General features: G+C 51.2%; 1 protein-coding gene across 1 annotated transcript in view; it reads left to right on the forward strand.

The window, feature by feature from the left end:
• Window positions 1-8,835: 8,835 nt before the first annotated feature.
• LOC113406936 (exocyst complex component 3-like protein) overlaps window positions 8,836-12,037 on the forward strand; it is a 20,111-nt gene continuing 16,909 nt past the window's right edge. The window contains exons 1-2 of the mRNA XM_026653849.1: window positions 8,836-8,914; window positions 10,680-10,840. Of these exons, the coding sequence (XP_026509634.1) occupies window positions 8,869-8,914; window positions 10,680-10,840 (207 nt within the window). The 5' untranslated portion in view covers window positions 8,836-8,868. The remainder of the gene's footprint in view (window positions 8,915-10,679; window positions 10,841-12,037) is intronic.

Consider the following 12,037-nt stretch of genomic DNA (forward strand, 5'->3'; position numbering starts at 1 on the left):
GCCCCTGGGACAGACCCCCAGGCCGGTGTCAGCCGTCAGCGTAACAGTGCCCGGGAACTGACCCCCAGGCCGGTGCCAGCCGTCAGCGTAACAGGCCCCGACACTGACCCCCAGGCCGGTGTCAGCCGTCAGCGTAGCAGGCCCCGGCACTGACCCCCAGGCCGGTGTCAGCCGTCAGTGTAACAGGCCCCGGCACTGATCCCCAGGCCGGTGTCAGCCGTCAATGTAACAGGCCCTGGCACTGACGTCGCTGGTGCTTTCTGTGCAGCCTAGTGTAAAACCGGGCACATCTCTAGCCGAGCAATGGACCCCCGGCGTACCCCTGCCTGGGAACCGCTGCGCTAGGTTACTGGTGCCGGTGCCTGAACTGCCCCAGTGCCTCCAAAGAGCAAAACCTGCTGATATTTCTCCTGTCCTTCCCCGTCGGCCCGAGGCCTGGCTAAATTGAGTGTAGCCGCGCTGCTGAGTCCTGGCCCCACGGACCTCTCGCCATGGCGGGATCCGCTTGGGGACGGCGAGAGGCGCCTGTGCGTGTTTCCAACACGCCTGTGTCTGTTCCTGGGAATTCCTTGCTAAAGTTTTCCACCGTTGCTGCCTCTAGTTTAGTTTGGCTGCTGCTAAGGACGGTGAGAGTGCTGGTGTAGCCGGCTCCAGGGACTGCTGGCACGTCTGTCTGTGATTAATTCAGGGAAGTCCTGTGGCCTGAGCTATGCAGGAGATCAAACAAGATGATCACAATGGTCCCTTCAGGCCTTGGAATCTCTGAATTACTTCAATCACCATGTCATCTAACCTTGCTCAGAGCAGGCCTACATGATTTCGGGTACGTCTACACCAGGGGTAGGCAACCTATGGCACGCGTGCCGAAGGCGGCACGTGAGCTGATTTTCAGTGGCACTCACACTGCCTGGGTCCTGGCCACCGGTCCGGGGGGCTCTGCATTTTAATTTAATTTTAAATGAAGCTTCTTAAACATTTTAAAAACCTTATTTACTTTACATACAACAATAGTTTAGTTATATATTATAGACTTATCGAAAGAGACCTTCTAAAAACGTTAAAATGTATTACTGGCATGTGAAACCTTAAATTAGAGTGAATAAATGAAGACTCGGCACACCACTTCTGAAAGGTTGCCGACCCCGGTCTACACTATAAGAGCTACCGCTGCAGTGCTGCAGCTTCGCCACTGTAGTGTAGACACTTGCTAGTGTTACAAAAGGGGGGTTTCCACCCCTTCGAGAGGTGGTAGCTAGGTTTATGGAAGAATTCTTCCCTTAGCCTAGCAGTGCCTATACTGGGGGCTTAACTACGTCTCTTGTGAGGTGAATGTTTCACATCCCTGAGCAATGTTGCTACATCAACCTACGTTTTAGATATAGACCACATGGTAGTGCTTAACATGCCAGGAGCCACCAATATCTTGTCTACCTTAGCACTCCCACCAATTCTTCCAGCAGTGAGTGGTAAGGACTGTGAGAAATTTTAGCAAAATACCCCAGTGCAGCTAAGGCCTGTGCATCTGGGAGAGGGAGGGTCAATGTGGGAGGCGGTGGAGCATGAGAGAAGGAGTATGCATCTGTGGGAGTCACTGAGGGCTCAGTGCAAAGCCCACTGAAGTGAATGGGGGTCTTCGCATTGATTCTGATGGGCACTGGACCAGGCCCTAAGAGGGATACAGAGCGTGGTATATTGAACACACGGGGTTTTGTCTGTAAGAAAAGATGCCGACCTTGAATTTTGCTCTTATGAAACTACCGTGCTTTATTATTCCTCCAAATACAGAAATACCAAACTTTCTGCTAAGGTTTCTAGCTAGTGTAGTCCATCAGTCCCGTGGTTCTCAGCTTTTGCCACATGAGGAAACCCCCCCCCTCCTCCAAACCTCCCTGGACCCTCTCTCAGGCCAGGACCCACCACCCATTTAGAAATATAGGAAGGGCAGAGTGGGCCCAGCCCCTGTTTCTGACTCCCATGTTGAGCCTTGTCCTGTACTGAGTGGTATTGCCATAAAGTTAGAACTCCCATCAGAGAACATTCAAAACAGTACGTGTACCTATGACTTCCTTCCTCCTCCCCATCGTGTTATAAGCACCTTACCATTTCTACACAGAGTAAACCATAAAATCCTGACTGTCCTAGAGCTCTTCTAGATGATATTCATTGAAGATTAATAGTCTGATTTTGGCAATTTTGTAAAAAAAATTAGGATTGTCGATTAATTGCAGTTAACTCACGTGGTTAACTCAAAAAAATTAATCTCGATTAAAAAATAAATTGTGATTAATCGCACGGTTAAACAATAGAATACCAATTTAAATGTACTAAAGATTTTTGGATGGTTTTCTACATTTTCAAATATATCAATTTCAATTACAACACAGAATACAAAATGTACAGTGCTCACTTTATCTTTTTTATTACAAATATTTGCTCTGTAAAAATGATAAAAGCAATAGTATTTTTCAATTCACCTCATACAAGTACCATAGTGCAATCTCTTTATCATGAAAGTGCAACTTACAAATGTAGATTTTTTTTTGTTACCGTAACTGCTCTCAAAAACAAAACAATGTAAAACTTTAGAGCCTACAAGTCCACTCAGTCCTGCTTCTTGTTCAGCCAATCGCTCAGACAAAGAAGTCTGTTTACATTTGCAGGAGATAATGCTGCCTGCTTCTTGTTTACAATGTCACCTGAAAGTGAGAACAGGTGTTTGCATGGCACTCTTGTAGCCGGTGTTGCAAGATATTTACGTGCCAGATGCGCTAAAGATTCACATGCCTCTTCATGCTTTGGCCACCATTCCAGAGAACATGCTTCCATGCTGATGATGCTCGTTAAAAAAAATAACGTGGTAATTAAATTTGTGACTGAACCGGTATTCCCTCTAATTTTTCCCATGCATGTGCGGAATGAATTTGGTTATGTGCACCAATATGGAGGTGATGTGTCACACATCACCTCCATATTGGTGCATATGACAAAATCCATGTGGCGGGGGTGGCGCCGAGGGGTTCAGAGTATGGGAGGGGGCTCAGGGCTGGGGCAGGGGGTTGGGGTGCGGGGGGGGTGAGGGCTCTGGCATGGGGCCAGGGATGAGGAGTTTGGGGTGCAGGCTGCCCCAAGGCTACAGCGGAGAGAGGACTCTCCCCAGCTCTCTCTCGCCGCAGCAGCACCTGGGCTGGGTTGGGTGGGAGCTGCAGGAGAGGCGCCTCTCCCCTGGCTGTGGCAGGTCTGGGGCTGGGGGAGAGGCATTTCTCCCCGCCGCAGCCCTGAGCGCCTGCGTGGCGCTTAATAGGCTGCTGCGTAGCCACCCGCCCTCGCAGCTTAGAGGGAATTTAGGAGTGAACTCCTTGCGGGGGAATTGTATGTCTCCTGCTCTGTTTTACCCACATTCTGCCATATATTTCATGTTATAGCAGTCTCGGACCATGACCCAGCACATGCTGTTCATTTTAAGAACACTTGCACTGCAGATTTGACAAAACACAAAGAAGGTACGAATGTGAGATTTCTGAGGATAGATACAGCACTCGACCCAAGGTTTAAGAATCTGAAGTGCCTTCCAAAATCTGAGAGGGACGAGGTGCAGCACATGCTTTCAGAAGTCTTAAAAGTCCACTCTGATGTGGAAACTACAGAGCCCAAACCACCAAAAGAGAAAATCAGCCTTCTGCTGGTGGCATCTGACTAAGATGATGAAAATGAACATGCGTTGCTCCGCTCTGCTTTGGATCGTTATTGAGCAGAACCCATCATCAGCATGGATGCATGTCCTCTGGAATGGTGGTTGAAGTATCAAGGGACATATGAATCTTTAGTGCATCTGGCACGTAAATATTGTGACAAAGTTCCTCCTCTATCTTGGTGGGTCCTGCGCTTATTGGCGGATTTTCTTGCCTCAGAGATTCACCATGTGGGTTGGGGAACAGCCCAGAGACCTTCCCCTCTGGGAGAACCCACAGTCCAGGTCAATTGGGAGGTTTGGGGGGAACCCGGGCCCACCCTCTACTCCGGGTTCCAGCCCAGGGCCCTGTGGACTGCAGCTGTCTATAGTGCCTCCTGTAACAGCTGCATGACAGCTACAACTCCCTGGGCTACTTCCCCATGGCCTCCTCCAAACACCTTCCTTATTCTCACCACAGGACCTTCCTCCTGGTGTCTGATAACGCTTGTGCTCCTCAGTCCTCCAGCAGCACACCCTCTCACTCTCAGCTCCTTGCGCCTCTTGCTCCCAGCTCCTCACACTCCCACCACAAACTGGGGTGAGCTCCTTTTAAAACCCAGGTGCCCTGATTAGCCTGCCTTAATTGATTCTAGCAGCTTCTTCTTAATTGGCTCCAGGTGTCCTAATTAGCCTGCCTGCCTTAACTGGTTCTAGCCGGTTCCTGATTACTCTAGTGCAGCCCCTGCTCTGGTCACTCAGGGAACAGAAAACTACTCATCCAGTGACCAGTATATTTGCCCTCTACCAGACTCCTGTAACCCACTGGTCTGGGTCTGTCACAATATCTTGCGACACCGGCTACAACAGTGCCATGCAAACACCTTTTCTCACTTTCAGGTGACATTGTAAACAAGAAGCGGGCAGTATTATCTCCTATAAATATAAACAAACTTGTTTGAGCGGTTGGCTGAACAAGAAGTAGGACTGAGTGGACTTGTAGGCGCTAAAATTTTACGTTCTTTTATTTTTGAATGCAGGTTTTTTTTAATACATAATTCTACATTTGTAAGTTCAACTTTTATGATAAAGAGATTGCACTACAGTATTTGTATTAGGTGAATTGAAAAATACTATTTCTTTTGTTTTTTACAGTGCAAATATTTGTAATAAAAATAAATATAAAGTGAGCACTGTACGCTTTGTATCCTGTGTTGTAATGGATATCAATATATTTGAAAATGTGGAAAACATCCAAAAATATTTAAATAGATGGTATTCTATTATTCGCTAACAGTGCAATTAATCGCACGGTTAATTATTTTAATCGCTTGACAGCCCTAAAAAAAATATTTAACACTTTTGTAAATTATGCCTCTGTCTTATACAAGCTGAGGGAGGATTCACAAATAGAAACAGATCTCTTGACATTTTTCAAATAAAATAAATACATTGGAATCAATGGGGCTTTTCTGATGTACACCAGCTGAAGATCTGGCCCAGTATTTGGAAATACAGTTTTTGTTGTTTTCCCAGCCCAGCCCTGGTACATGATTCTTTTCACTAATCATTACATACCTAGAGGCAAAATGCTTTGGTTTTTCTGGCCATCTTCCATCGCTGTGATCTCACAGCCCCATTAAGCACTGTGATGCTTCCCATGCTAGGCAGGGTGCTTTGTGAGTATTGCAGTTGATCAACACATTATCACCTAATAGCTGTCATCTGTATTTCTCATAAACACCCCACGCTCCTTAGACCATTTCCAGCGCCAGTCTCCCCAGAATAACTGGCAAGACGTAGTTAAAGGGCTTTCCAAAAAGTAATTTATTGGACATAAAAATCATCAAAGTTCAGGGAGTTTTTTCAGGTGCCTGAGCCAGAGTGGAATCCTGTCAGCATTTGGGTGCCGTGCAACACATAAGCCTCTAGGTGTGTCTCAGATATTCAATGCACCGTTAGTTAGCCTGCTTCCCTCCGACCCTATGCACTGTTCTAGACAACTAAGCACAGCTGCCAGCCTGAGCAGGTGTTTCGCCATGGTATTGTGATGTAGCTGGTACCAAGCAAAACAACCTTCACGGCTGAGTCCCTGCAAAGCTTAGTCTGTCACAGGTTGAACCAGAGCCTGGAGGCAGCAGTGATACCCTCACAGCTCCTCACTGTCACTGACGCCTCGATTCTACCAGTCCTAGTGCGTATTGAAACCACCAATGACGGCGCGACGCCATTTAGTGAACATACGCGCGAGAATCCTAAACGTTAATAATATGACTGGAAGGAAGAAATGAAGCAGTTCTCAGTTTTGGATCCATGCGCGGTCCCGGGCTACACGTGAAATCGCGCTATCCAGACACGCGTTCAAGCGAGGGGCCGCTGTACTTGTAATTTTATTTATAATAAAACTTGTAAATGTTCAATTATTTTAATGCTATTTAGATTCATTTTAGTTCAAACCAATTTGTAAAAAAACTAAAACAAGTTCATATGGGGCCGGGGGCGGCAATTATTTCAGGGCCTAGGGGCGGCAAAATCATTAATCCGCCACTGCTCCTCAGTGGGTATGTATAACCAAGTCCCCTCAGAGTCCAGATCTGGCTCCAGACACTGGGAAGTATTTGACAAACCAAGCTTATTGAAACAAGTGCATGCTACCAAGATCACAAATAAGTCTTCCCCTTGGATCCAGGGTAGCTTTTGTCATCTCTATACTGGTTTTTGTGACCTCACAGCCACTGCATATTCGGATTGACACCTTTGGGATTAGGGCTAGTGATGTCCACCTTGGATATTTCATGTTTGGTCTCATGTCAGCTCTTGGTCCTGGAGCACATCTGGCACCTGGCAAAGTTTTGGAAGTACAAGCTGAGCTCCAGGGTGTGATTTACTCTGATAAAAGTTTCCTGTATGAAGCAAACTGTTTACAGGGTGATGTCGTGGTCGGAGTCTGCTATAGACCACCAGACCAGGGGGATGAGGTGGACGAGGCTTTCTTCCAGCAACTAACAGAAGTTGCTAGATCGCAGGCCCTGGTTCTCATGGGAGACTTTAATCACCCTGATATCTGCTGGGAGAGCAATACAGCGGGGCACAGACAATCCAGGAAGTTTTTGGAACATGTAGGGGACAATTTCCTGGTGCAAGTGCTGGAGGAACCAACTAGGGGCAGAGCTCTTCCTGACCTGCTGCTCACAAACAGGGAAGAAGGACGAAGGCGATTCTTGGATGTATAAACAGGACTATCATGGTGTCCAGTTCTGGTGTCCATATTTCAAGAAGGGTTCAGAAAAAGCTGCAAAAATAATTAGAGTACTGGAAACATGTCTTATAGTGAGAGGCTTAAGGCGCTTGGTCTATGTAGCTTATCAAAAAGCAGATGAAGAGGTGACGTGCTCATGGTCTGTCTGTCAGTACTTACATGGGGAGATTTCTGAAAGCAGGGAGCTCATTAATCTAGCAGATAAATGCAGAACGAAATCCAGTGGCTGGAAGTGAAACTAGACAAATTCAAACTGGACATAAGACACACAACAGTGAAGGGAATTAATAATTAGAACGACCTGCCATTTCAGTGGTGGATTCTCCATCACTGAAAACATTTCCATCAAAACTCATTGGCTTCCTGAGATGACCACAAATTCTTGGGCTTCATGCAGGAATTACAAGTTACATTTTTTGGGTTTTTTTTTGCCTTGTGTGATGCAGGAAGGACAACAAGGGGACCCCATGTGATCCTTTCTGCTCCTAAGATCTACAAATCTAGGAACTGTGTCCAGTTTTATATTTTGTAAAAGAATATTGCACTTTAAGGTCTGGTTGACAAGTTTCTGTGTCAGATGTAGAGTTGGGCAATTATCCTAATGAGCGCTGTTTGCTCCAGAGGAATACTGTATTGTGTTTGGGTGATGCTATGTATTTAGTGGGATAGCTCGAAATACAATCTCTGAAGTATAAAGGTATCTTTACAGTTCATGCAAAAAGTGTAAGTCAGATATTTCTGGTTGGCATTGTTGTACATATTTGCAATAGGCCTTCTACATTTCTTCTTTCCCTTTCTGTAATTATTTTGGGTGGTGATATAGATGTAATTCTCCAGAATTGCCTGAAACACCGTGCCTAGTTAGCAGGGGTTCTGGGAAAGGGTTAAATGAGTCCTGCTGACTCACAGAGGTAGGCGACTCATTGCTCCATCCAGGAGATGGGAGTGGCTCAGTGGGGACAGAGGATCTAGGGTGCGAGCTGAGCAGTTTTGATTGAGGGAGGAACTCTAGGAGCATCCCAGCCTGGGGAGAAGGTTGTATTGTTGTTCATTTCCATGCTCATAAAACCAAACCCTGGGAAGGGGGTGGGTTTGGACTCTGAGAGCAGGTTGGGAACAGCTCCTGTTCCCAAAGTGACTTCTCAAGCTGGTGAAAGACCCTTACCTTGGGATTCCCTGTATCTGTGTTATTTTGGGATGGATGTCAGCAACCTGAACTCCATGCTAGGCAGGTTTTTGTGGTGGACTACAATATACACACAAGCAGCCAGTGGTGCAGACACATGCCCATAGAGTATGAACGCAGGCCCGCTCCAAGACACCGCAGATGTGGTATGAACAGAGGCAGCCACTCGCAGACAGATGCACACATGTTGTACACTCAGGCAGCCACATACACAAGCATATGGCAACAGCACGTAGCAGGCATAAGGGAACTGGAGAGACATCCACCACGGACTTACACACATAGGAACACGGATCCATGCACAAAAATATACAGGTGCACATGGTACATGACAGGAAACACACCTCTGCAAAGGCAGCCACAACACCCTGCACACCCAGACATGCACACACAGCCAAGCACACGTGGTGTGCACACCCACCGCCATGCGCACATGACAGGCACACATTGCCATGCAAAGACATGTACGCCCAGACATGCACACCCAGGCATGCACAAACAGCTATGCACACAAGTACGCACCTAGACAGACACTGTGCATGGAACGATTTACATTCACAAAGAGTGAAAAATGTCAAGAGCATTAGCTGCCTCCCCCTTCCCCGCTCCCCCCCCTCCGACATCCTGAGTGTGTCTGCAGTAACACAATGAGCCCCTGAGGAGCTGTGAGTGGAATCACTGAAGGAAACTGCGGGCTGTGCTTCCTCTCTTCAGCCCAGCCCTGTCCTCTGAACCCTGCACACAGCGGCTGGAGCCATGGGCATGTCTGCAGAGCAGGAGGAGGACTCCCGCAGCCCCAGAGGTAATGAGAACTGCAGCTCGAGGGAGGGCAGCGGGGCGCAGGGCTCACGCAGGGACCGGGGTGACTCCCTGCGCTGGGATGAAGCCTGGCTCCAAGTCTGGGGGGGTTCTCAGTCATCTGTCCCTGGCCAGGATCCTTTCACAGCCGGGGTGGGGTGGGCTCTCCTGCCCCTTTGCAGTGAGGATGGGGGTGATCCCCTGCCCCTGGGGGGGGGGTACATCTCCCCTGCCGGCCAGCTGGGTATGTTTAGGATCGCTGCCTGTGCCCTGGCCGTGGGAAGAGAGTGATGGAATGGGGCGGGGGGCTTATAGGGCAAAGCATCTGTTCCTACAGTGCAGTGTTGAGGCGCTAGGCCAGTGTTATTTAAATGTCCCAGGACTGAGGCTCCCCTGGGAAGAGACTCCACAGCCCGGCGCCCCCTCACTGGCAAGCAGCTTTCCTCAGTAGCCAGCCTGTGTCCTTCCTTCCCGTCATCCCCTTGCCCCTAATCACAGCCCTGCGACCCTGTGAATAACCCCTCGGCCTGCGCGGCGCTCCCACCCGGCAGCAAGCTGCAGCCACCTCTGCCCCGTGTTAGCCGGTTTGTCCCAAAGCTCTTTCGCTTTCCTCACAAATCCATCTCCTCCTGCCCCCGGGCCCTTGGGCTGCCATTCTCCCAGTCTCCTGGGCCAGAACCCAGCCCCGGGGAGCCCTGCCGCTAGGCGTGGGCACCGTGTCAATAACTACTGACAATCCCACAGCCGCTGCGCGGGGGGAGCTGCTGGCGAATGGGGGGGCATGGAAGTGACAGCAGAGCCAGCACCGAGTCTGGGGAAGAAGAGGGCAGGTGCCAGGCAGGGTCCCCAGCTGGGGCTGCGCTGCTCCGCAGACGAGGGTGCTAGGACCTGGGGAGGGCTGCTCTGGTTCCCAGACCCCGTCTGAGTCAGGCACACAGAACCAGGGTCGTTAGGAGACACCCGGGGCCATGCACCCTCCAACCTGCATCTAGGCCGGTTCGGGGAACCGCATTTCTCCCCCGCTGGAGCTGGGGGTGGGCAGCGTTCAGGGCACGCCTTGTTCCTAGCTCAGCTCAGCTGCCCCTCCCTGGCACAGGTACTCAAGGGAGAGGCTATAACCGGCTGCAGCGGTGGGCGATGCCGGGGGAGGGGCAGGCTCCATGCCCGGTGGGTAGGACTGGACTGACCCCAGCCTGCCGCGTTCCCTGCTTGGGCACTAAGTCCTTGCCAGCCGCGGCTGTATCTTTCCTGCTGAGTCACTGCCCTGCTCGCGGGCCCTTATCAGAGGCTCCCAGACAGCAAACCCCCGGCACGGGGCACCGCCACGCTCTGTGCAGCCATCACATGGGGAGCACGAGCTCTGGGGCAGCCTCGAGGGGCTGTGTGGAGTAGGGCTGGGCACACAGGCAGGCTGAAGGACAGCTGACAACTCCGTCTGGCTGTCCCCATGTGTATGTGTCCATCCCTCCTAGAGTGTGCCTGTCCACACGTGTGTCTGTCTGTCCCCGTCCCCTGCTGTGCGTCTGGCTGGCCTTACGCGCACTTTTCTAGGATTTTATAAGGTCTCTCACCATGGTGGTAGCTGAGCGCTCGTGTGTGTCTGCCTGTCTGTCCCTGTCCCCATGTCCGTGTGTACAGGCGGGTGTACGTTCACACCCCGCTTCCTGCGCCTCCGTCCTGGGGAAGCAGCTGGAGTGGAAATGCTCTTCCTGTCTGCGAAGGAGACGCTGCCTCCGGTTTGTTTTCTTAACGGAGAACGTTGCCCCTAGATGAGGAATGGCCAGAAGCGGAGAAGGCTGAGAAGTTAGCAAGAGGCGCTGCTTTGAAATGGGCCTCGGGGGTGTTTTACCGCCCGGACAAGTTGGAGGGTCTGGGACACTACCGGAGCCGGGAGGCCCAGCGGAACATCTCGATCCAGTCCCGGCTAAAGGTGGGTGCTCATTGCAGGGGGCCTCCTAAGGCCTGGCATTCCTTGGCCAGGGGAGCGTATGCCGTTTTCTAACACTTTGTCCATTCGAAACCTATTCTCAGCTGGTGCTGTGCAGGGTAGGTTGGAATTGTTCGCGTAGGGAGCCCAGAAACATACCGGAGCCATTTCCCAGCACGAAAACACGCCAGGACCCTGCTCGGCTTTCCCAGAACCCAGCCCTGGGCTTTTTCTGGTTCTTTCAGGAAACTTGGCTTTAGTGTGAGAAATTGCAGGCCTAAAGTCAGCGGCGTTTTGGGAAGGAGCCGAGGCTTGTGGGAAAAGGCTGGAACCTCTCCCGTCGCACCAAGGGCAGGCTGCAGGGATAGCATTGAGCTGGGGCCACGTCTGCCCCAAATCACAATGACCCTACAGAGGCCGAGGCGTTCTGATCACATGCCCATGACTTGACTTCCTGGCCTGTGAGCTCAACTTTTCAATGTAAAAAAAGGGAGGGGGGCTTAACTGACCCATAAGCCTCACTCCCACCACCAGCTCGAGTGGAGACCCGAGCTTCGTTCCCAGGCCCGGGCCCAGGCAGCGGGGCTCACAGCACTTCCTGTGCTGGGGCAGCGGGCGAGGGGGACGATCTCCTGGCTGGACTGGGTCTAATGTCTAAACCCAGGAGCCATGCGGAGGAGAGTGGGTAAGGAACGGTGCCGCTACGCAGGGCAAACTCCCCCGGGGCCACGGCGACTGTGGCTGCGACGTGCACTTCACGATTAACATCCAAAGGAGGCAGCCTCCTCCCCAGCCCCCACCTACACATCCCCCCCCATGGACATACCCCTCCCTCGCATTACCGTGGCCACCTGCCCCTCCCCTGGTATTACTCCCGCCCACCCTGCACCCACCCACCCCTCCCCCGGTATTACACGGACCCTCCCTCTGCCAACCTGCCCCTCCCCCAGTATTATGCCCACCACCCCACAACTGCTGCCCCACCAGTATTACTCCCATGTTCCCCATACCCTGGGGAGGGACTGTGTAGGGAGGGGTTAGGGGAGTGGGGGAGTCTGGAGGGGCTGTGTAGGGTGGGGTTTGGGGAGGGGGGTCTGGAGGGGCTGTGTAGGGTGGGGCGAGGGGAGTGGGGGGTCTGGAGGGGCTGTGTAGGGTGGGGCTAGGGGAGTGGGGGGTCTGGAGGGGCTGTGGAGGGTGGGG

Source organism: Terrapene carolina, unplaced genomic scaffold (assembly GCF_002925995.2).
Source record: "Terrapene carolina triunguis isolate 2854851 unplaced genomic scaffold, T_m_triunguis-2.0 Scaffold166, whole genome shotgun sequence".
NCBI classification, from domain to species: Eukaryota; Metazoa; Chordata; order Testudines; family Emydidae; genus Terrapene; species Terrapene triunguis.